The following is a 23,080-nucleotide window of genomic DNA, read 5'->3' as shown; positions in this document are numbered from 1 at the left end:
AGCTTACCTTGCATTCATGCAGGGATTTGCCTCTCCAAGCACTTTCCTGGACAACTGCTTTGCTTTTAAAGGAGAAAGAAAATCTGTTCTATAATAGCCAGGTGCCATTTTCTGTCCAAATTCAGGTTTAAATATGATTTTGTGGAGGTTATTTTGTAGTGTTTGTTCCAAATGAGTAGTTAGATGCAAATTTGGGCAGTATTATAAACATAGCAAATTTGAATGACACTTTAAGTCATTGCTACAGAAAACTGAGTGGGAATAATTTCTACTCAGGACAAATCCTGTGTCCTGAGTTCTAATCATGTTCTAGTGTGCAGTAAATACATTTCATTGCTAAAAAGAGACAATCCTTCCATGAAATTTATAATCCAGTGAAAGAAATTTAAATACTTTAGTTTTTACTACTTCTCTCACCTTTTTATAACTTATTTGAAAGGGATGGAATAAGTAAGGTTTAAAGTAGGATATGGAAAACGAAGCACAAAGCAAATTTGCTATTTAAAGTTAAACTTTCTTTTTTAATGTTTCCCTGTAGAAGGATGGATGTAGATTTTTCCCTAAATAGACATGCCTGAAAAAGAACATGCAACTCCACTACACATTTTCCTGTTGCTTGCCTGTTCCGTCTAGTGGCACGTACATGGGAGTTGTACAGCACTAGTCAAATTCTAACGTGGTATTTACTACAGCTGTTCCTAAACCCAGCTTACTCCAAACACTAACGGAATCTGCAGATTTCTCCTGGATCACTGCTGTGTTCCAACACAAGCCAGCTGTGACTGAGTCACAAATGTTGGATGCCTTTCAGCATTACTTAGAAACTGTATATGTGTAGTAGTTAACTTTGTCCATGCAACTGTAGCAGTCAATACCATAGCAGAGTGCTAGTCTAAGGTACTCATGCAGGATTATATCCATCTGGAATTAATTAAACTGGAAGCTTCATTGCTTCTACACCCGTTGTTGTGAAGCTGTCTGGTTTTCTATACACAACAAGGGTAGGGTTGATGATAAGGGATGAGATAAAATTAATCACTCTACCATTTTTCTTTCCCATTTAATACTGCATTAATGATTTTTATCAGGTAGCTTTCAACTCATGTTTCATTCACCTTGCTTTAGCTGGTTATCCAGCATCCACTAATTTCATTGCTGCATCTGATTTGTTATTGTTTTTCATTTATACCATCCATGTTCTTTCTTTTCTTGCAGATTGTGATATCTTTAGTCTGAACTTTTTAACTGGAATCAGAACTGGATGTTGGGGTCACTTTCTTTTCTTGTACAATTCAATGGTGTTAAACTGCCCTAAAAATCCAGATCATTTGTCTCAAAAAGTAAATGCTGTTGGGTTTTCGTTACCAGCAGTCGTGCTGGTGAACAGAACTGTATTAACAAAAACTAATGTCCCATTCCTCAAATACTGTATGGAGAGAAGTGAAAAACTCACCTTGGAAACCGTGTATTTTATTGTTTTATTTTCAGTCACTAATAAAACTGTGAATGTCAAAGAGGAGTTTTGCTGAACTCTGATTAGCAAAGATGTGATTTTTAACAGGCCTCTTCAGTTCTTTCTATTCAGTCGATCCAAAGACTTCCTGAATAAATTTAAGCAAAGAATACATTATTATAAATATTCCCAATTAGAAATGGTATTTTGCTTTCCTTTTTGATGGACTACTGTTATGTAAATACGAGAGGAAAACTGATTTCAGGCATTTTGGAATATTCCAAAACTGCATTTTACAAGTACTGAGATATTTGTGTACTGGAGGAGAAATTGTGCTTAAAATTCAGAGAGAATTATTTGAAGTGTTCTTTCATTTTCTGAAGGGGAAAAAACTAAACGGAAGCAACGTGATGGTAATTCCCTCATTGTGCTTTGCCCCTGGTGACGCCTTGCAGCAACTGTGTTCTCCAAAATGAAGGGTGCTTAATTCTTCACTTTCTTCTGCATTCTGCAGGTCCCATAACAACAAACTGCAGTCTACAGCTTCTTAGAGTTCAGCGTGTTTAACCTAACACACCCGAGCAAGAATCTGGTTGTCTGAAAGTTTTTAATTAAGAAGCCAGATGTTTTTAGTCAGGTTATCCTGACGAGACTTGATGTAAACTGCGTTTTTATTGGTCACAACAGTCAGATTATATTCTTGGCTTATTTTGTCCAAAGGACAAAGAGATAAAAATCAGCAGCACCACTTTCTTGTCAAGATCAAATTGTTGTACTATTGTGGCAGAAGCAGGAAAACTTGGTTTTGTTGAAGGAGAGAGAGAAAGAGAGCAAGAAAAAAGATACAGTAAATGGGGTCACGTTTAACTCCATGGAAATGCCACGTCTGTTCTTCAGTGAAGAAGCTGGTTTAAAGTCCACACAGAAAACTTTGACTGTATTTATTTATTGTTGCAAAAAAGACGCTTTTTTATTGCTGCCCTCATTTGTCAGCTAATTATTTTTTCTTATAAAATCCAGCCCCGGTTACATGTAATCCATTCTGTATCTTAACATGATTCCTGTAGGTAAAAGTACAAGAAGACCTCTAGATGTCTTTTCTTTCTATGAAAGGAGCTGCTATGTACACATGTGCACACACACAGAACTGGGAATCAACAATGAGTTTATCGTTCATGGTAGATAAAAACAATTAAGCTTGCATAAAAGTTGGGCTAAGTGGTCATGGACTACAGACTCTGTTGCCTTGAATATAACAGTACAATTTGTCATTTACTCTGCACCAGACTGAAATGAGTAAAATCTATTTGAAGGTATCTTGTTTGTAAACATTTGTCAGATTCTAATTTTTTTTCTTTTGTATTAAAATTCAAAATATGGATGTATATGAAACAAAATAAATGGAGATAATTGTTCTCCCCACAGATGTAGGTGTCTTTGCGTGTGCACTAATACGTTTGTAACACTTTGGGGATCTGTTCGGAAGTGTAGACACTGCGAAGTGGTAGGGGTGGGAGTAACCAGGGAGATCTTGACTTTATTCTGCTCCGAGGGGAGCGTTTACTACGTTGCATTCCAAAGCAGCTGTCATCCCTCTAGGAGATGTCTAGTGGTGCCAAAATTCCTGTAACAGATAACGTGGTAGGAAGTACTGTGTGAAATGTCACTGCCCACCGCTGCATTGGTGGTACTTTGCCAAGCGCTGTAGGAACGTGAAGCACCACGTGTAATTGTATCTGCTCTGGGGCTGCTCCACCGCTTCCTGTGCGAGGAGAGCTGCCGAGAGGGGCAGAGGGAAGGCAGCACAAGATGCAACCTGCTGATGATGTTGCTTTTCTCCTTCCCATCTATTGCTTTCACGTTGCGTCTGTCACTGACTTGCGCGTTTGACCTGTCTGTAGTTATCAGCCACGGGTTGTATGCGGCTCTTGGACCATTCGACTAGCTTTTGCACTAACTCACAGCTGACTTCTGTTCTACAGCGACCTGGGATTTGCCTGATTTATGGATAAGCTCCTTTCGGGTTTAACCTCACACCTTGCTATGCAAGAACCTCTTCTGTTATCTTTCTTAAAAAGACGTTGCTACTGACCACACTTTCTTACACTTCCAGGCTCAGGTGTACAGGTTCTTCTGGGTAATTTTATCTAATAAAAACCCGCGTGTTTTTGTACATACAAATGTTGTCATTTAACCTCTGTGTGGAAATGAAAAATAACTGTTCAATGTGGAAACAATAATCCATTTATGCTTCTTGGAGTTAAAGAAGAGTAGTTGCATTTAGGTTCTGTTGTCCTTTGGCGTTTTAACAGAAATGCTGCATATTGTACGCATTGTGGGTTTAATGCAACGAGGGGAATTCTCAACTTTTAACAGCATTTGAACATACCCTGCATCTCATCAGAACATCACAGTATTTCTGTACTATTTATTCATCTATAAATCTCTATGACTTGATTTGAAACTTTCCTACCTGTAGGCATTAGATGGCTGTTTTTAACAAATTGTGGCAAACTGAAGAGTACGTTTTTGTACCTTATAGGACACGTCATCCTAGACAAATAAAGTGATGTGTTTGACATGGATTTGGTGGCGTTTCTAATGAAACATTTCATAATGATGTATAGGTCTTGGCTTTGCCAGATGATGTATAGCTTCCAGTGAATCAGGTTGATCAGGGAAGTAATCCGTACATACCATGTAATTGTGCCAAGAGCCTGGTTTTAGTGTTTTCAATTGCCAGTGAGTAAATTGGGGGACATTTCTTGATTTATTAGTGGTGATCTTTTATAGCTAAGTGGCGTCACTGAAAATACGTCATTTCCTCAAAAGCGTGGTAAGTTCCAAAGTTTTGTCATCTCTATTCCGTAATGCTCCTCTTTGTATTGTTATAAATTACTGCAGCAATTGTTTCAAAATGGTCACATATATAACACAGATTGTGGTAATATGAACTATCCCAGCTTGGTTTTCTTTTGCTTCTAGAGCAATAGCTGTGTTGGAGGTTGGTGCAGACATCGTGTGTCAGTTACTGGCATTTTACTGGGGCTTTGGATGTCATCCGTCCTAATCTCCTTCTATTTATCTCTTGCAAAAGACAATCAAAACGAGATACAGCCATGGATGTTATTCTTGTACCCACGCTTTGCCTGTTTTAGATTACAGTAATGTCTTGGGGGTGGGGAGTGGTGCTTAATGGCTGTTCAGGGCAAAGGGATGACTGCAGGAACTTGCTGGTTAGTCCCTGGACTTCAGTGGAAAACAGAAACAAAGAAACTTGAGATGCGCACATAACCCTTCCTCCTTCCTTCTCCTGTCCCTCCCAGTCCACTCCAGTGCTTTGATTCATTGCCAGGGACGGTTGTTCTGCCAAACAGAGCCCCCTCAAAGTCTCTCTCAGGAAAATTCCATCTATATACGCTGCGCTTCTTGCAAAATCTTGCATGTAACAAAAGTGAGAGAGTGTATTTTTTTGATAGGCGCAAGCTACAAGTAAATTTCTGTCCTGTAGTAACAGCTTTTTAGGTCCCAAAATACATGATGCTTGCTCTTAGGTATTTGGCTTGTATAGAAACACGTCACACGTTGTGACTTACTGCCCGTGCACTGCTCCATAGCTTTGTATTGATGTCAAATCGAGCTGCAGATGTATGTGGTAGGTAGAACTGAGTTAGAGCTACCTTTGCTTCAAAGCAGAAAATGCTTGTAGAAGCCACTGCTTCCTTTTCCAGGTCATACCATACATGTCACTATATGGGGTTGGGTTTTTATTCAGCTAGACTGCATTTTCCCATTTTTATATAAAAATACATATCTCAGAATCCCCAGCCAACTTGCAAAGTGAGGAGATGCCTTTGTTTAATATCATTGCATAAACTTTTTGGATCTTCCAGAACCTCAAAAACATCTTATTAGTTTCTTTTCAAGACTTCACAATTTGGGAATACTGTCTCTTGGGACAGCAAACGTCAGGAGCCCCTTTGCAGCAGTTTCCTAGGTTCTTACATCCCTCCCCGTTAAAGGTACTAAAAGATGGGATCTGATTCAAAATGTAACTTTACTGATGTGAAAGTACAAACTCAGCAATACTTCTCATGGGAAAATGACATTGAGTGCACGGTTCTAGGACTGAAGTTTTAAGGAACTGACAGCGTAACCAGGCGTGCAGTTGTGCCCATGTTGCTTTCCTTGGCATGAACTCGCGCCGTTACTTGTAAGCCTAATTGGGCATTTGTGTTGGGCAGTTACTTGATTTGCTCTCAGTTAGTGTATTCATACAGTTACATAGCTATTTTGTATGCTTCATGTGAAAATCCAGCTCTGTCTGAAGAATTGATGTGGTTTTCAAAAGTAGCATGGACATGTTTAGGGATACCAAAACAATACAAGTGGTGTTTGGGTTTGTTGGTTTCTTCTGGCTCAAATGCTTGTCATGCTTTAGGCAGAGTTGTGTGAAAACACTACGGACATCCTCTACAGCTAAAGCTGTGGTATCATCTAACATTTGTTCAAGGTTAAGGGTGTCAAACTGCAGTTACTTCTGGTGTACCTAGAACACCACCTCCAGAATTTTACTTTACAATTACAACAGATTATTAGGGGTACATTACAGTGGGGGAGGCAGTAACAACCTCTGAAAACAGATGGAGCAAATTAGTGTTCCCTAGACGGATTTTTGTGCTAAACTTCACAATACGTGGGTACCTAGTCAAGGTATTCCGTTAGTGTCTGCTAAAGCACAAGAGCAAGTGTCCCATCGCAACCAGTTTCATACATAAGGATAACTACTTTCTGCTGTTGCTAACCCATGGCCAGGTTTATTCTGGTTGGTGAATTCTGCTGCTGCCTGTCAGAGGGAGGTTACTGAAGCCTTATCTGCATTTGGTGTGAGCCGCCTGCACCTTGCGGTTCCTCTTCCTGTTGAATCTCTTCACGTAGCTGCTGCCGCTCTGAAGCAAACCATCGCCCGGGCTCAGGCACCCTCGCAGGAACGGCCGCAGGTCTGCAGGGAGCTGCCGTCTCTTGTGGTAGATCTGACCCATCACGATGTATCTGCTGCCTGCAAAACAAACGAGACTTCTGTGCCCTCAAGAAAGCACGGATTCATTCACTGCGCTGGCGCTAAGGGCAGCAGACTTAGGGGTAGATGTGAAGTTGTACCCTGCAGAAATAGATCCTGGATGTGTTGCTTAGGACAGCGGCACCCTGAACATCAGTGGGGCTTGTGGGTTATGCTTGCATGGAAATAATGATTTGCTGTCTTGTACTGCAATTAGAAGCTTTTGGGGGGAAATACTGGTATTTGATAAACTTGCATTTAGGAGAAAAACTGGGCTACTTACAAAGACATCAATCCTGAAATCTCTTGCAATCATTTTGGAACTGGGTAAAGTTAAGAAAGGATTATGCTGCTAACCTGACTTCTTCCCACAGCTGGTTCTCTTCTGAAAGTTTAGAAGGGAAAAAGCCCTCCAGTTTAAGAGTAAATACTTTTTCTTCCCAAATTTTCACAACTTAACCCAGGTTAAGCCTATTAAACTAGGGCAGGCTCAAACTGCACCGCATGCAGGAGGAATAGTGCAATGGATTTAGCTGGAATTATTTACCAAGTTTCAAGTCCAGACATGGTTTACTGCAGTTTAAAGTGTCCACAACTAGAATGTGAACTCGAAAGAAGAAGGCATCAGGAGTAGTATAGAGGCGACTCATCTTGTACAATCCATCGCTGTTCACTAGAAGCGTGATCAGGTGGATGCCGTTCCCCAGCCTTTCCATGTTATAAACAATCCCATTCACTGCTGGTTTGAGGAAGGGGGGAAGAAAAAAAGGAAGCATCAGGTCATGTATCTTGGTGGTAACTCGGGACATGTGAAGGTTGTCATTGAAAATGCTGTGAAGTGTCAGAAATTCTTTGGCTCAGTGGGCAGTCTTGAAAGTAGGAGCTGCTTCAAATCAGCACATTTGGTGAGGTCACCACCTTAGTTTTTGCTGAGTTACTTTCTTGTGCTTTACAGGTCTGAGATGTTTCTTAGTGGAGTTTATAAAATGATTCAAAGTAAGTGATGGTTTTAGTACTGTTTTCCATATAAAAAGTGGATGTATTTACCTAACAAAGTAAAATACTCAAATGTAAAACTTCTCCACGAAGTACAAAGCCAACCTGCTAATGAAACACCTCAGCTTTTGAAAGAAGAGGCCCTGGTCATAGCAGGAGGCCAGGGCACCAAGCAGGCCATGTTCTACCTTCAATCACATCATGTTCTCTACCCAGTTTCTGTTTTTAACAAGTGCTGAGCTGACTACAGGAGTCAGAAAACAACAGTGTTAGGCAGGTAAGGCACACAGGACTCCTGGTGTTACACCTGCCTCACTGAGCAAGAACTTCAGTCACATTTACTCTTTAATCTCCAATGTAAATGTAAGGAAATGAAAAGCTCCTTCTGATCACTGCAATGACGCCTTGGCTGATCTCTGTTTTTCCTACTTGTCCTTCCCAGCTTAAGAGATGTGAGACAGCCACGTGTTAAAGGCTAAATGCACACCGGTTGGGTCACTGTCAGACTTAACGTTTGACAGGAATGCATGAGAGTGGTAAAAATACAAAATACAGCAGTTGTAGAAAGCACTTCCTGACTTCTCCATTTAGAGAAAACAGATGTCCCATAACGTGTTTATATTCTACAAATGGAAACATCTGTTACCGCTAGGCATGTATTTTGCTTATCTCTTAAAATACTGTGAGAAAAAAGTTGGTATCTATTTCACAACTTTGGAAGCACAAGGCAAGATTTCAGTCAGAAAATACTGCTTCTTACACAGTACAACAATGCCAGGCTATTTTCTACCATCTTTAGCTACATCAACTTGGACTCAAGGACTAAAGACATGGAATCCTAAGGAACTTCAAGGAGGATCCTCTACACAGAGAGGATCACAGTTGTATTTTTGTTTGGTTCACCATTTTATTGTCATTTGAAACTTCAGCTCCCAAAATCAGAAACTCATTCTAAAATAGTAAGAGGTAAGTAACACAGCTACAATGTTTAATCTTAGAGTATTTAAAGCAATTGGTCTTTTCAGTTCTGTTGACCAGCAGCAAGAACACTATCTTCCTCCCAGGACTGGAAAGGGAGGAAACAAAAAAGAGCAGTACTAGCCCAAGGTAGGGAAAGGGCAACATAAGACTGGGTACTGTTTGTTGTAGTAAATCTACAAAGAGCTGTGATGGGTCCTTTTATTGTACTTAGTAATTATTTAACAGTCTCAGTGAAACAGTGTCTTAAAAGCAGAAGTGAAATGTCAGCAATAGATGAAGGTGGCCTGTACTTTGTCTGTGTGGTTCGTGGAGGACGCAACTTACCGAACTCACTCGCGCAGTAGGCCTCCACTTCATCTCTCTCCTTCCTGCACTCGGTCAGACATGCCTTCTCCTTATCACCATCTAAAATAGGCACACAGACTGAGGGACAGGGTATTTCATCCAAATTATGCCCCCCAGTCTTCAGAAAGTTCACAATATCCCTTGCCAAAGCGCTCTATCCTCTTACCTCTCTTCAGCGCACTGAGGTGGTACAGCAAGCTGGGTGACTGGCGGTTGGTGACCCAGGAGGGTTTGGCGATCTTTTTGAAGGGATCGGTATGTTTATAGGGGATTATCTTGCCTGGTCGGTTGAAGTGATCCAGTGCATTAGGATCACCTGCCTCCACTGCTCCAGAGTCTGGAAAAAGATGAGTCTCCACTAAGGATGTCATCTTGTGATAGGAAGATGCTGCGTGGTGGAAGTGAGCGGACACGCTGTTGGCAGCCTCAGCCAGCCGCCTGTCCGCCTGCTTTCTGTTGGCGTGGTTGAAGCCAAAGGAGGCAGGAGAAGGCCCCTCAGTCGTGCTCTCCAGTGGCAGGGCCCCTCCATACTGCAGGAGGTGTTTCCTCAGCCCTGTGCTGTTCTCTAGAACAGGTTTGGTGCGTTTCTTTTTGTCTGAGGAGAGGAAGGTGATTTCAGGAGGTTTTGGCCGTTGCGGGTTGGCAGGAGGCAGGAGCCAGTGTTCCGTGTGGTTCTCTCTGGCACTGCTGGGGCCCCAGGCTGGCAGTTTGACGTGGCCTGGTGCAGTGTCTGCTGAGCTATAAGCATCTTTGCTAAGAGTCTGATGGGTTTTTCCAGCATAGGGCAGGGATCCTGCACACAAAAAAAGAGAGAAAGAATTAGCACTTCAATTTTTGTATTCCATGTGCTTCTGAATGGGATGTGCCTGGCAGATTGGAGGCTCTAGTCTGCAAAGGGTGACCTTCTACAATAAGACAATGTAGCTGATAAATAGTTCAACAGATGAAATATAGTAGAGCTCCTCATTGTTCTGTACTCAGACATGGAAGGCCCAGCACAGAGAATGCAGCTGTGTGAGCAAAACACAGGAGATTTGCATTTTTACTTTATTATTGTTGCAAATTAAAAACAAACCCTTTTCTCAAAAGCCTGAATCTCCAGGGAGCATCTGAGGAAACAAGGTTCACATTGCCATTTGGGATGCTTGTTTAAAAGACCATGACAACAGAACTATTTGGTTTTCCCATCCATGGGATGCCTTATTGACAATGTCATCTGGACTCTTCAGCAGCTTTGAACGCTACTGAAAAGATCTTTATCCACAGTTTCGGATCTCTGACTTTTCCACTACAGAGTTGTGCAGTAGCAGTACTGGTAGCTAGGCTATTGCTGCTGAGTAACCATTATGTCAAGGCTTTTCTTAAGTTGAGAGGACAAGGGTTGAGAAAGAGAGGAAGTGTCTGGGAATCTAGTGAAAGATGGAAAGGCTTAATGACACTGTTCACACAAGCTGGGCAGTCACTTAGGTCTTCATTTATACCTTCACCTTGATCACTAGGACCTCACGAAGCAAAATGTCCTTCCATCTAGCCTGGGAAGAGAGAAATTCCCTCTTGCACTTCATTTTCCTTTTACTTCAGCCCTCCACTGCATGCCTCTAGTTAGCCAGAGAGTTTTAAAACAGTTCACCCACACACAGCCGCTGTCTGGGTGTTCACTCTCTGTGGTTAGCATCGTGTAGGAGGCTGATCCTAACTCCTTATGTGAAAAGAGATATTCGACATACACAGATGAACAACGTCCTGGTTTATCTTCTATAACTGACTCAACTGCTGACCTTGCCACTTCTCCCCCTCTGCTCTCACCAGCTGCTGTCATGGGAAAGATTCTCTGATATTTGGGCTGGCCACACATAAAGTCAAAAGAATGTCCATGAAGAACGGGGTGGAAGAAGTCCAAGCTAAAGAAAGCAATAGGCAAGGGTGTTTTGGAGATGGTTCAATATGAAGCTGTGATCTCTCAACAGGTGTTTTGGACTTGGTGTTATCAGTATGCTTCTCTACCAGTTTATCATGCCTTCTCATACAATCATAGAATAGTTAGGGTTGGAAAGGATCTTAAGATCACCTAGTTCCACCCCCCCGCCATAGATTGTAACAAGAAATAGTTTTTCTCTACTCAATTTATTAAGGACCTTGAGGATAGTTCTCCTACACCAGCATATTCCTACCTAGCTCTTGCAACCTAAGAAATACAACTGCGACATAATCAGCTCTTTCCCACTGGAATAGATGGATGTTTCCATTCTGTCAATGTGGTACTTAAATAATCTGTTTAAGACAGCTTGCTGCGGGCACACATAGCACAGAGCATGTGGAAAGAAATTAGAAACCTGGAGTTTTCAAGTGAGGGGAGGGAGACTTAAAAGGGAAAGGTGAAATACAAATAAAATATCCCAGAAGCAGAAGCAAGTCAAGCTCCAACTGCTGAGGGATGGCTAGCAGGCTTCATGGCACCGGCTGCCTGCCTGCTTTTGGCAGGTGCTCTTAATTCCTTCAAACACTTGACAAATCAAATATTGCAATTTACATTCCCACCCCACAAACGTGTTGAAATATTTCTCTCTTGAGCCCTTACCTGATTAATTCTACCACTTGCTGAAAAGACTACAGCTATAGAGGGCTGCTCAAGCAAGAAATGTAGTAACGTGTTCAGCCTCCCCTGATCCCAAAGGCAAATAAGCCCCAGCCCTGCTTCGAATGTTAACAGACTTACCGGCCACGGAGCTGAAGGATGATCTAATGACAAAGCAGAGGAGCCAGAACACTTTGGTTGTCATTTTGAAGTAAAGGTTTTCCAGACTCCAAATGAACTGGAGTCTTTTATGCCCTTCCCCCGATTCATGCTAATGAGAGGCAGCCTTAGGGGAAACAGGAATCACTCACTGGACAACCCACTGGAGCAAGACCAAGCTGCTGCCGCCCCGCTGGCCTCCCACTACCCCTGCCTAGGACATCCCCTGCCCATAGACACACGGCTCCATGCTGCCTGCAGTCACCTGTGTCTCCATTAATAACATATGGAGAGATGTTTTTAGCAGCAGATTTTTATTTGGGGGGAGAGTCTTGCTTCCTATGGCATTTTGTAAAGGGAATCATACAGAACAAATATGGTTTTACTGGGTGTGGAGAACTATGTTATGAAGCGGAATTGAGAGATGCTGGAACGTGCATCACCTCTGCTATTCAGTCTATGTAAAGGATGTGCATTACAATGGAACAGATTCAGGAATTTCTGGCCACCTCCAATTATGCAGCTGGTAATGTCTTTTAGTTTAAGGAACCAGTTTCAGTGATTCCTGGCTAAAAAATGCATCAGTTACTGCCCAGTCCAAGGGAAAGCTCTGCTGAGCCCAGATACAGCTTTATTTTTAAATCTGTATTTGCTAACATGAAGAATTTGGCAAATTTTCACACTCCAAGCCAGCCCTGATTTGGATTACTGAATTAAGCAGGCTTATTTCTATGCTTCCAGTTGAAATGGGTGATCTTATTGCCGGAAAAGATTTCCATTCTGACAGTTTATCTCACTAGCTGCTACTGGATGTCATGAAAGTTGTGAAGTCGTTCATGCCTTTAAGGTGCAATGAACAATTTAAAACCCATATAAAAGCACTATATCCCAGCTCCTGAAAACCACCCCCCCAGCAAATCTACCCATTAGTAATGCCTGTGTCATGTGGCCCAGCTACTGCCTAGATTAAACACTGTTTGTTTTGTGCTGCCTTAATTAAGCAGTTTAATAGGATTCTTAGAAGTTCAGGGCTTTTCCTCAAGCAGCTATGGGTGAAAATACAGAAAATTAGCCAGAATGGTGTGCAAAATAAGTGAAATTTTAACACATCTGTCACTCTGTATGTTACAATTCTACTGCAGCGTTTCTTGAGCCTTATTTTCCTGTTATTTTGAACATTTTCATTCCAGAAGTATCCCAAGATAGAATCCCTATGGAAATAGGAATTTAAACTAAGGGTGAGGGAGAGGTGAGCTCATATGTTCCTGTTGTACCTCATCTCCTGCTCAACCAGCGCAGGTACCTGCAGTAAGGGAGAGCTGTCAGGAGTGTGACAGGCTCGCTGCAGAGGGCTGGGCAAGAGGATGGATGGATGGACGGACGGATGGACACCTGAGTGTCCTGCAAGCCTGTGCTCCAGGGAGTTTTCTGTTTAAATTAGCCGGTAGTGTAATCCAACCCATATTCACGTATGGCTATGCCTGTTTATGAGTTTCTCCAGACTCTACTTGGACAGGATCCTGTTTAAAGGGACGGCAGTGCCGTTTGGGGTACTTCTACTTCTCAAGAAGCTACAGGTCCGCCGGCAGCAGCGGGGAGGGGGAAGTTTTGCAGGCAGGACTCCCTGTGTGAGGAAAACTGGGACCGACGGCACAATGGCCGTGTCCAGGAGGCTGCGGGCAGCCGGAGCTCTCCAGGCTCCGGTTTCCCCGCGCGTTTACCACAAGGGCTGTGGAGGGCCCGCGGTGGGACACGGCCCAGCCCGCCCTCAGGGGACACTCACCCGCACCTCTGCTCTGATCGCCTCACACCTCGTCCTTCTGCCGCAGCCGGACCCCGGGCAGAAGCGCTCCGCGGCCGCAGTATCCCCGCGGGAAGGAGGAAGGCGGCGGCGGCACCAGGTTCGGTGGCGCCGGGGGAGGGCCGCGGTGCCGGCGGGCAGGGCAGGCGCCCCGCTGACAGGGCGGCGGTTGCGGCTGAGGGAATCTGAGGCCGTCCAGGGACTCCCGGCTCCGCTTCGCGGCTTCCACCCCGGTGCCGGCCGCGGATAAAAGTGTTAGAACGGTCGCCCGTAGCTCGCCCGCACAGCCTCTGCGCTGAATCTACCGCAGCGCCACAAAATATCTGCGGTACGACCCAGATGGGACTCGAACCCACAATCCCCAGCTCCGGAGGCTGATGCCTTATCCATTAGGCCACTGGGTCACCCAGCAAAAGCTGGAGGCGCTGCATGGTAAGAGCCCCGCCCGGCGGGGGCTGGCTCCGCCCCTCAGTGGGCTGCCATGTTCCCCCTGCTCGTGACCGGGAGGCCCCGCCCGCCCTCCCTTGGCCACGCCCTTTTCCAGAGCCACGCCCCCCAGACGCTCCCTCCTTGCAGTCCATTGGGCAGAGGGGGTCCTTTCGCCACGCCTCCTTACAGTCCATTGGTCAGGGAGCTACCCTTCCGCGAGCCTGAGCCGCGCCTGCAGGGGCTGGGCTCGTGCCGTCAGCCCCGCCCGCCTCACGCGCGGCGGCCGTTGGCTGCCTCAGCGCGGCGCGAGGGCGTCGTCCTGCGCGCGTGCCCGCCTCAGGAGACCTGCCTCAGGAGACCCGCCTCAGGAGACCCGCCTCGGGCCACGGCCGTCGCGGTGCGGGGATTCTCCGCTCCAAACTTACCCACACGGGTCCGGCCACAGCCACCGGCTCCTGTGCTGCGCTGCCGGCTCCTCTGCCTCGTCCCGCCGGCTTTGTCCCCTCACGGGTCTGCTTCTTTCCTCCTGCGCACCCTTCGCTGACCCCATCACCTCAGCACCAGCTTAGCCGCTGTGGGGCCATTCGCACCCAATTCCTTCACCTCCCTATCGCTTTCCTGCATTGATAACAGCCTTTCAAGCTGTGGCAGCTCCCACCCCAAGCCATGTGCACCCCGTATCGGCCCACAGACACCTCGAGTTTCCACATCGGCGACAGCTCTCTCCCTGCCCTGGAACACTCCTCCCAGCGCCCTCCTTCGCCCAGGTTCGCTGCTCCAGACCGCACATTCTCCACACATTTATGGACTTCCTTCACAGCGGCCCTCCGATCCTTCTGCACAGCAGGTGTTTTACCTCAGTTTCTACTCTTGAGCTGCCTTTTTCCTTTCCAACTAGGCCTTTTCGGTATCTCTGTTTCTGACTGACGCACTTTCTCTTCTCTTGACTTCCCTGCTCTTGCTTAAATGTTTTTGCGATTTTTATTTAATTCTTACAAAGCTCAGAACTGTAAGGCCCGAAAACAGTAATGTAAAATGACACTGACAGTTCCTCCTCTTCTGCATACATCTTTGTCAGCTTCTGTGCGCAGATCAGCATAAATGGTTTAATGTAATGTTTTGCCACACAGAAGTGTCAATGTGCATCTCTGACGCTTCTCTGAATTGCCCATTACGGATGTTGAAATGACGGAGTTGCTGACAGTCATATTTTGCCCCAGGTTTTATGGTTTGAATTTGATCTGTGAGACTATTTCTGTCTCTGTGAGGGTGTTCTTTTGTATTCCATCCCTCGGAATTCGGAACAATCCCCTATCTGATTTTCTGGGCATGACACAAGGGCGGGTATAGGGGTTTGTTGTTGTTCGGATTTAGCTTTAGATCTGTTTAGTTAATGATTTAGTTTTGATCCACCCTGATCGCTGTTTCAACTGCAATCTTGCAACCCCTTCGCGTTAAATTCTTACGCACCGCGTTTTTGGAGACATGGCGGAGCGGGCTCAGGAAAAGCCTGAGGTGACCTGATGGTTGCTGAGGTAGAAATTAGGCTGTATGTAACGAAACGGCACGTCAATGCCGCAAACCCTTCAAGAGCGTGAAAACCTCCCTGTTCGCACCCATCCAGGGGTGCAGCACCCCTCGGCCTCCCGGTTCTCGGTGCCCGGTACCCCCCCAGCGCTGGGACCTGTGTAACTACAATTCCCGGCATGCCGTGCGCCACCCCCGGCCCCCGGCCGTGCTGTGGCCGCGGCCGCCTTCCCGCGCATTGGATGCCGGGAGTTGTAGTGCTGAGGCGGGGACGGCTGTTGGAATACGTGACGTTGGGTCCGCTCTTCCGGGAGCACGGTGGAGATTCGTTGCCCTTCGTCGCGAGATGAGGCTCGTTTCAAACTGGCCAATCGAGAGGTTGCTATGGCTCGAACTGGCCAATGGTAGGGCGAGGGCGCGGGAAATTTAAATCCCGCCTGGCGGGGTGCTGGGTAGTGCAGCGTGCTCGCAGGCGGGGAGCGGTGCGGCCCTTTGCAGTAGCGGGTTGTGCGCGGACTCTGCGGCGGAGGTGCCTGGCGACGGGGCGGGAGCCTGTGGCAGCGAGAAGCCGGGTGGGGCGGCGGGGGTGCATGCCGTGCGCCGGTCTGCCAGAAGGGACTGGGCTCTGTTGCCGGTAGGGCAGGCCGGCGGTCCATACGGAGCTTTTCGGGTCTCCGTGGTCACAGACCGCTGCCTGGCAGCGCCTCTCAGAGTGGGTTGTGTGTGCCGGCTGAGTTGTGGCTACAGTGAAGCCAGGTCCTTATGCAGTGGGTCACCGTGGAACCAGCCCATCGTGCACGGACCTGCGTCGTTACCGGCGTAGCTGGTGCTAGATGCTGCTGGCCGCAAGCCCTTTCCAGCGGGGACTTGCTCAGTGCGAGATCTTGCAGTTACCATAAAAAGGGCTCGAGGTGGGGCTGGATGGGGTGCCCGTGCGCTATAGGTATACGACACAGTGAAAATAGTACTTAAAAGTACGTGTGCTGTCTGCGGGAGGCAACAGTAATTTTCTTTCTAAGAACAGTAATTCTGCTAATGTTTGTGGATGTCTTAAAACAATGTATGTGTGTCTACTGCTTTTTTGTTAATAGTAGAGCTTACTGTAGCATCTAGGTGTTTAAAGAGATAGCTGTTATGTTACTTGACCTTGGATCAAATCAGAGGCTGCTCTTGTATCTAATATGGAAAAGCCTCTCTCATTATCAAGTATGGATCCCAGTTTTTAAATTCAACTCTCATGGAGTAAACTTGTTTATTTGCTGTGTTTCAAGGCTTGGTCTTACTTGTTTCTCTCAAAAATCTGATAAGCAAGATGTCTACTAATGAGAATGCCAATACACCATCAGCTCGACTGAACAGATTCAAGAACAAAGGAAAGGATGCTACAGTGAGTATTTTGATGCCATTAATACTTCAGCTAGCCATTATCTCTGTAAACATGAGCTGTAAAAGCTGAGAACTTACTATGAATGTATATCTTCCAGGAAATGAGAAGGCGGCGTATTGAAGTCAATGTAGAGCTGAGGAAAGCTAAAAAAGATGACCAGATGCTTAAAAGAAGAAATGTTAGCACTTTTCCAGATGATGCTACTTCTCCCCTTCAGGAAAATAGGAGCAATCAGGTAAGTGGATATGTGGAACAGGTATGCTTAAAACACATGCCTCTCCCAACAAAGCATTCATGTAACTTTTTCTTGTACAGGTTTCAGCACATTGGTCAGTTGAAGAAATAGTCAAAGGAGTTAATAATAATAATACAGAGATTCAGCTACAGGCTACTCAAGCTGCCAGGTAAGGAGTTTAGAGGTGACCTACTCAACTGCACAAGCTAGTGTTGAGTAAGGTAAAAGAGTTGGTTTATGAGCCACAGTGTCTGCACATGGTAGCAGCTATGGCTGCTCTTATCAGAGAGTATTTCAACAAATACGTGAGTCAGCCTCATGTACAATGTATAGGTGTGCTTACTTTAGTCATAGTCTCATTGAAACCATGTGGCTTTTGAATGTTTAAAGTGCCTGAATATTTTACTAGGACGTAGTAATTCTTTCTAGTGGTTTTGAAGTGGCAAAATAAATAGTAGTCCATCTTAGAGTTGTAGGAGTTATAATAAACAACCCTTTGTAATAGCAAAGATACCTTTAAACTGTCTTAACACTTGACTACAGTATTTGGGTGCGGTGATGTACCTTAGAATAACGTGAACAGTAAGATGACAGGGGTTTGAAGAATGCAAAATTTCCTTTCTCCTTCCAAATCTAAAATCCTCCTTTAGCAAACTTATATATTGTTGCAGTGCTGCTTTTGGCAGTCATTAACTTTTCTGATGAGAAACCTCTAGCAATTTGGATATATTATGACTCCTGCAAGTCTGCTGTGTTTTAGAGTCTGAGCAGAACCTCTCATATAGTGAAGACATGCCAAAATGAATGTTAACACAGGTTTAGGAAGCTAGCACTCAGCTTGTCTGTATTTCTTCATATCACGTTGTGTTGCCTTCCTGATTGTTAGGGCAATGTTAAACCTTTTCTCTTCTAAAATATAGATTTTTAGACTGCTTAATCTGTTATTCAGATCTTTGCAGTGAAAATAGTGCTTTGTTTTCCTCCTTAGGAAACTCCTCTCAAGAGAGCAGCAGCCCCCCATCGACAGCATAATTCGGGCTGGTTTGATTCCAAAGTTGGTCTCCTTCTTGGGTAGAGCAGACTGCATTCCTATTCAGTTTGAATCTGCCTGGGCGCTTACCAACATTGCTTCTGGCACATCAGAACAAACAAAGGCAGTAGTAGATGGAGGGGCTATTCCAGCCTTTATCTCACTGCTTGCCTCTCCCCATACTCACATCAGTGAACAGGCTGTGTGGGCACTGGGGAATATTGCAGGTATGTCAATACGCTACACAACTCTATTTCAGACATATTCCCCTGTTTGAAATAGGACATTACTACTGACATGTCATGCAGCGTGCTGAGTGTCTGAGAAACTCTGCCTTAATGATGTTCAAGGCATGCTCTGCAATGTGGAGTATGCTAGTAATATAGTACTTTATCTTCAGACCTGGTATAAGATGTCTCGTGCAATACCTGGCAACCTATGGGTTGTATTGTGTGGGCTGCTTCCACATTTCAATTCAGTTTTGACAGAGCTATATAGCCATGCTACAACGTGGGGCTTTTTCACATGTCTGGTTGGCTTTGTGATTTGCCGATGAGCTCTGCTCTGTGTGTTGACTAGAAGGAGGAACGGAGAAAGCAGATGGCATACATAATTGTGTATGCAAAGGCCAATATTCCTTGCTTTGAAACAGCTACTTACCAGTGTGAGAGTATTAATATTCAAGTTTCTCATGCACCTTTCAAGATTGCTTGATCTGCCAGTGTTGGGTCCCAGCCTTCTAAAAAAAAAAAGATAATAATAAAATAGTTAAATGTTTGCTGTATTATTATAGTTTCCAACAGCTGTGCCTTAAAGGGAATAGTGAATCTTTAACACAAAGGAAATGAGCTCATAAAAGTCCTGTTTGATTGGAGCTTTAAAGTTTCTCCTTAGAGTTTTTAAAACTTAATTATAAGGTACTTTTTTTTTTTTTTGTACCTTGCAATAGAAGAATTCAGTCAAACTTTGGCATTCCATAAGCATTATGCTATAGGACCAATCATGCAACCAATGATTATTATGCATTTGAAATAGCATATTGTGGGAAGAGCTCTTTTCTAGTGGTAGGGCTTAGATATGTTTTCAAAGAAACACTTAAGTCCCTGCTTAGTTATGAACTCCAAAAAAAGCTGTATAGAAAACATATGCTAAACTACCTCTTTTTCCAACAGAGAAAAAATTCAAGCCACTGAGGTTAGAAAAACACATGCTTGTCATACGACTTAACCATGGCCATAGTAATTTTTTCCTCCTGTTTCTTCTTATCTAGCCCTTCTTAAAGCAGTAGAAGAATTCCTCTCTAACACATAACAACGTACACATGTCCCTCTATTCTGGTCTTCACCTGGCTATTTTTCTTTTCTCAGGGGATGGTTCTACCTATAGAGATCTGGTAATTAAATTTGGTGCAATTGAGCCACTGCTGAGTCTACTTGCTATTCCTGACCTCTCTTCCCTGGCTGTAAGTGTGCAGTATGATTCAACTTACAATTACTAAGAAGTGAGTAAAAGAGCTCAGGTAACTGAACAGTTGCTAACCATTTCTTTCAACTCTTCCAGTCTGGATATTTACGCAATGTTACCTGGACCCTCTCAAACCTGTGTCGTAATAAGAATCCTGCACCACCCATAGAAGCCATTGAGCAGATTCTTCCAACTCTTGTTCGGCTCTTGCACCATGATGACCATGAGGTGTTAGCAGACACTTGCTGGGCACTTTCCTATTTAACAGATGGTTCCAATGACAGGATAGAAGTTGTAGTGAAAACTGGATTGGTGCCACAACTTGTGAAGCTCCTGGGATGTAGCGAACTGCCAATAATGGTAAGCTATCAGACATGCAGATTGCTCTTGCTTGATTTGCGTCATGGATAAAGCTGCAGTTAGACTAGTGTTTATGTAACTGAATGATTCTTCTAACACATAAATCAGATGGTTGGTTCTAGGTTTTGTGTAGGTAATGCTTGAGCTTTTACCTTGCCTGGAGACTGCCCCACGTGAGACAAACTACTGCTGTTGATGCCTATTGAGCTTCTTTACATAATTGTTGGATTTAACACACAAGTCAGCATAACAATCAACATCCTTTAAAGCTTGCTTTTAACTCTAAACTGCTGTTGCAAATCCAGATTCTAGGGACCATATTTAGAAGTGGGCTCTATGCACACTAAAACTGCCATATAATAAAGCTGCATTAATACTTGGAAGATAGTTTTCCCAAGCTCTATAATGAGTAGTTTTTTGTAGATTAGCCTTGGAATGCATGCAGTTCTAGTATGCTTTATGTCTGCCTATGGTATGCTAATGAGGAGCTTAAAACTCGTCAGTAATAATGTATGCTGTTAACTGGGCAGGCTTCAGCAGAGGGACATCAAGTATGGCTGAATTTGTTCAAACACAGATTCAATGATCCCAATTTTCCTATTTTCATGTTTGTTTCAGACTCCTTCATTAAGAGCCATAGGAAATATTGTCACTGGTACTGATGAGCAGACACAGATTGTTATTGACTCGGGAGCACTGTCAGTCTTCCCAAGTCTCCTCTCTCATCATAAAAACAATATTCAGAAAGAAGCAGCATGGACAATGTCCAACATCACTGCTGGGCGCCAGGATCAGATTCAGCGAGTTATAGACCATGGTCTTGTGCCTTATCTCATTGGTATTCTGAGGAAGGTAAACAAAGACTATATTTACTACTCTGAAGCTTTTGCTATCGCTATTACTATCTGTGTTCAAACACCCTGCGTCTATCTTCACAGGGGGATTTCAAATCTCAAAAGGAAGCTGTGTGGGCTGTGGCGAACTACACAAGTGGTGGAACAATTGACCAGATCGTGTATCTAGTTCAGGCTGGTGTTGTTGAACCACTACTGAATCTCCTTTCAGCTAAAGACAGCAAAATTGTGCTGGTTATTCTGGACGCTATTTCTAACATCTTCTTGGTATGTGGATGCAGTATATTCAATCACTGTCCAAGCTGTTGCTAATAGTTCTCCGGTAGTTGGTGCCATACATCTTTCCTGAGGTTATTCCATGTTTCTCTTGCAGGCTGCTGAGAAGATTAATGAGACTGAAAAACTTTGCCTCATGATTGAGGAGTGTGGGGGTCTAGACAAAATTGAAGCTCTCCAGTCACACGAAAATGAACAAGTGTACAAAGCCTCATCCACCCTGATTGAGAAATATTTCTCAGCAGAAGTAAGTGGCTGCAGGATGATTTTTTTTTTTTTTTTTTTTATTTTCTGTTGTAGTAGTGATTACAAGGTTAATACACTACTGCTATTTCAAAACTCTTTTCCCTTTCTTCTAGGAGGAGGAAGATCAAAATGTTGTACCAGAATCTACTGCTGCTAGCTACACTTTCCAAGTTCAGGGCAATACTCCAGATACTTTCAACTTCTAGATTCTGTGTATGTTGCAGCCACCTAAAAGTTGTTTGGCACACAAATGACTGCTGCCTCTTTGTCTTAATAGTTCCTCTTCTTACTATGTTTTTATGTGACCTGTAGCACTTTGTCCAACTGAAACATACTTGAACAGTTCAAAACTGTACATATGTGAATTTCTAACTGTAAACTTCATTCTTTCTCATATATACTTGTAAATACTTGTTCTCTTTTTGGCTCTTACTGTTCCTGTTGGGGAGAAGAATGCAAGTGAGTGGGCAATACAGGCTTCTCACAAACCATGAGCCACTACTCTGCAAACCTTCTCTTATGTTTTACATAACCTATTGTTGTAATCAATACACTGAGTAGGCTTTTAAAGAGGGTTTATATTTGAAGTTCAATAAAGTGATACCAAGACATGAAATTTAACTGTCAATTGCTTTCTCAAAAGGTGACTTATAAGGTAAGTATTATTCATCAAAAATGTAGAATGGCAAGAATGCAGGTCTAAACCATTCAACTCTGAAGACTGGTTTTAAACAGCTTGGTCACTCTAAGCTCCCACTTCTGTGTATAGCAGCCATCTATTACTGCAGAACAAACAAACCGCTGCTTCTCTACAGGTATCTCTTACAGAACTCTGATTTGTTCTACCATGTTGATAACTGAGCTAAACTGTCTTCTGCCTTTTAAAGACTGTAGTAGTACTACTTAACTGCAAGTAATAGTGTGGAGGAGGGGTAAGTACAGCAGTTAACCAATTGTAAGTATGTTCAGGTAGTCTTAGCATAGAGCATAATAAAGGCTTTGAAGCAGTTGTCTGTTCTAGAGGGCAAAAAGGAAGGCTTTGTCTTGGAATCTATTGTCCTGTTACTCTTAAAAATCTTCAATTGCAGTAACCTACTCTGACTCTAAAGTTGGTTGTACACAGCAGAGGTTGGGAGGGGGAAAAGTAGTGCAGAGAGAGGAAGGACTGTAGTAGTCCTGTTTTTTGGGGGTGGGTTTTTTTTTTGTTTTTTTTTTTGTTGTTTTTTTTTTTTGGGAAAACCTTGGATAGAGAACTCATTAACTGGAACCTCCCCAGAGTCCATGTGTCTCAACTACATTGACTTAGCTCACTGAGGTGCTCTAGCTGTTGTGGTGGTGCAGGAGAAGTCAGTGACATGGCTAGATTTTTTTTTTTAATAAGCATGCCATATTTGAAATGGAGCACGTTGCTTTTATAAAATTGAAGGTAGGGCAAAATTCTTCCAGAGTTCCCACAGGCTTTGCTTCTGCCGTTATGGAGGGGGAGTTTAAAAGAAACAACCAAAAAAACCCCCTTGTATTCTGTCAAGTGAACCTGATGAAGGAATCTGGTGTTGTGCATTAGTCTGCTTATTGTGTGCTTTCAAGTCTATTTTCAAGTGCATATCCATATAATTGGATTTCGGTGTACTTTTAAGGTCAGGTATTTTTAATGAAGAACTTAAATTTACACCCTTCTCCCATAGTGCTACCCAAGACTTCTTCAAATGAGTTATTGTTAACGCTGAAGATGTTGCGCTCTCCCCCATTATCATGGAGCAAGTCTACTACAGTTGTTGGCAAAAAAGGGGCCGTCCCTTACCGGAGGCTGATAATTACATGCGCACCCATATAACTTCCGTGTGCAAGGTGCTGCAGGGTAGTGATAATGTCACAAAAGGTAGTAGATAACTTGTCTCCCTGT

General features: G+C 43.8%; 3 protein-coding genes and 1 non-coding gene across 28 annotated transcripts in view; 2 read left to right on the top strand and 2 right to left on the bottom strand.

Moving 5' to 3' along the window:
• Positions 1–4,038, top strand: part of BPTF (bromodomain PHD finger transcription factor) — a 54,920-nt gene extending 50,882 nt beyond the window's left edge. For 16 of the 18 annotated variants that reach the window (XM_030506332.1, XM_030506339.1, XM_030506347.1 and 13 more), the window contains one exon: positions 1,968–4,038. In XM_030506332.1, coding sequence (XP_030362192.1) covers positions 1,968–2,004 — 37 coding nt within the window. In that variant the 3' untranslated portion in view covers positions 2,005–4,038. Of the gene's footprint in view, positions 1–1,215 lie in introns of all 18 variants that reach the window. The other 2 variants (XM_030506340.1, XM_030506331.1) reach the window with 1 other exon arrangement.
• C14H17orf58 (chromosome 14 C17orf58 homolog) lies at positions 533–13,885 on the bottom strand. Of its 5 annotated transcripts, none has more exons than XM_030506375.1 (5): positions 13,352–13,885; positions 9,001–9,627; positions 8,814–8,894; positions 7,060–7,251; positions 533–6,512 (listed from the first exon to the last, which is right to left on the bottom strand). In XM_030506375.1, the coding sequence occupies exons 2-5, from the start codon at positions 9,203–9,205 to the stop codon at positions 6,325–6,327; spliced, it is 666 nt and encodes a 221-aa protein (XP_030362235.1). In that variant the 5' UTR covers positions 9,206–9,627; positions 13,352–13,885; the 3' UTR covers positions 533–6,324. The 5 variants fall into 5 exon arrangements, with proteins under 5 accessions (XP_030362235.1, XP_030362236.1, XP_030362232.1 ...); XM_030506376.1 differs by having other exon boundaries at positions 13,358–13,860; XM_030506372.1 differs by lacking the exon at positions 13,352–13,885 and adding an exon at positions 11,551–11,781 and having other exon boundaries at positions 8,814–8,912.
• KPNA2 (karyopherin subunit alpha 2) lies at positions 13,232–21,793 on the top strand. 4 transcript variants are annotated; one of them, XM_030506370.1, is made up of 11 exons: positions 13,232–13,469; positions 16,597–16,712; positions 16,810–16,947; positions 17,028–17,116; positions 17,936–18,204; positions 19,345–19,439; positions 19,538–19,801; positions 20,420–20,653; positions 20,740–20,922; positions 21,029–21,178; positions 21,291–21,793. In XM_030506370.1, exons 2-11 carry the CDS (start codon positions 16,638–16,640, stop codon positions 21,381–21,383), a joined length of 1,590 nt encoding a protein of 529 aa, XP_030362230.1. In that variant the 5' UTR covers positions 13,232–13,469; positions 16,597–16,637; the 3' UTR covers positions 21,384–21,793. The 4 variants fall into 4 exon arrangements, with proteins under 4 accessions (XP_030362230.1, XP_030362226.1, XP_030362228.1 ...); XM_030506366.1 differs by lacking the exon at positions 13,232–13,469 and adding an exon at positions 14,408–14,645; XM_030506368.1 differs by lacking the exon at positions 13,232–13,469 and adding an exon at positions 15,632–15,854.
• TRNAR-CCG lies at positions 13,701–13,773 on the bottom strand. Its single transcript has one exon. It is a non-coding gene; the product is annotated as a tRNA-Arg (tRNA).
• Positions 21,794–23,080: the final 1,287 nt, after the last annotated feature.

The sequence above is a fragment of the Strigops habroptila genome, chromosome 14 (assembly GCF_004027225.2).
Source record: "Strigops habroptila isolate Jane chromosome 14, bStrHab1.2.pri, whole genome shotgun sequence".
Lineage (NCBI taxonomy): Eukaryota > Metazoa > Chordata > Aves > Psittaciformes > Psittacidae > Strigops > Strigops habroptila.
This window is presented reverse-complemented; position numbering and strand designations above follow the sequence as displayed.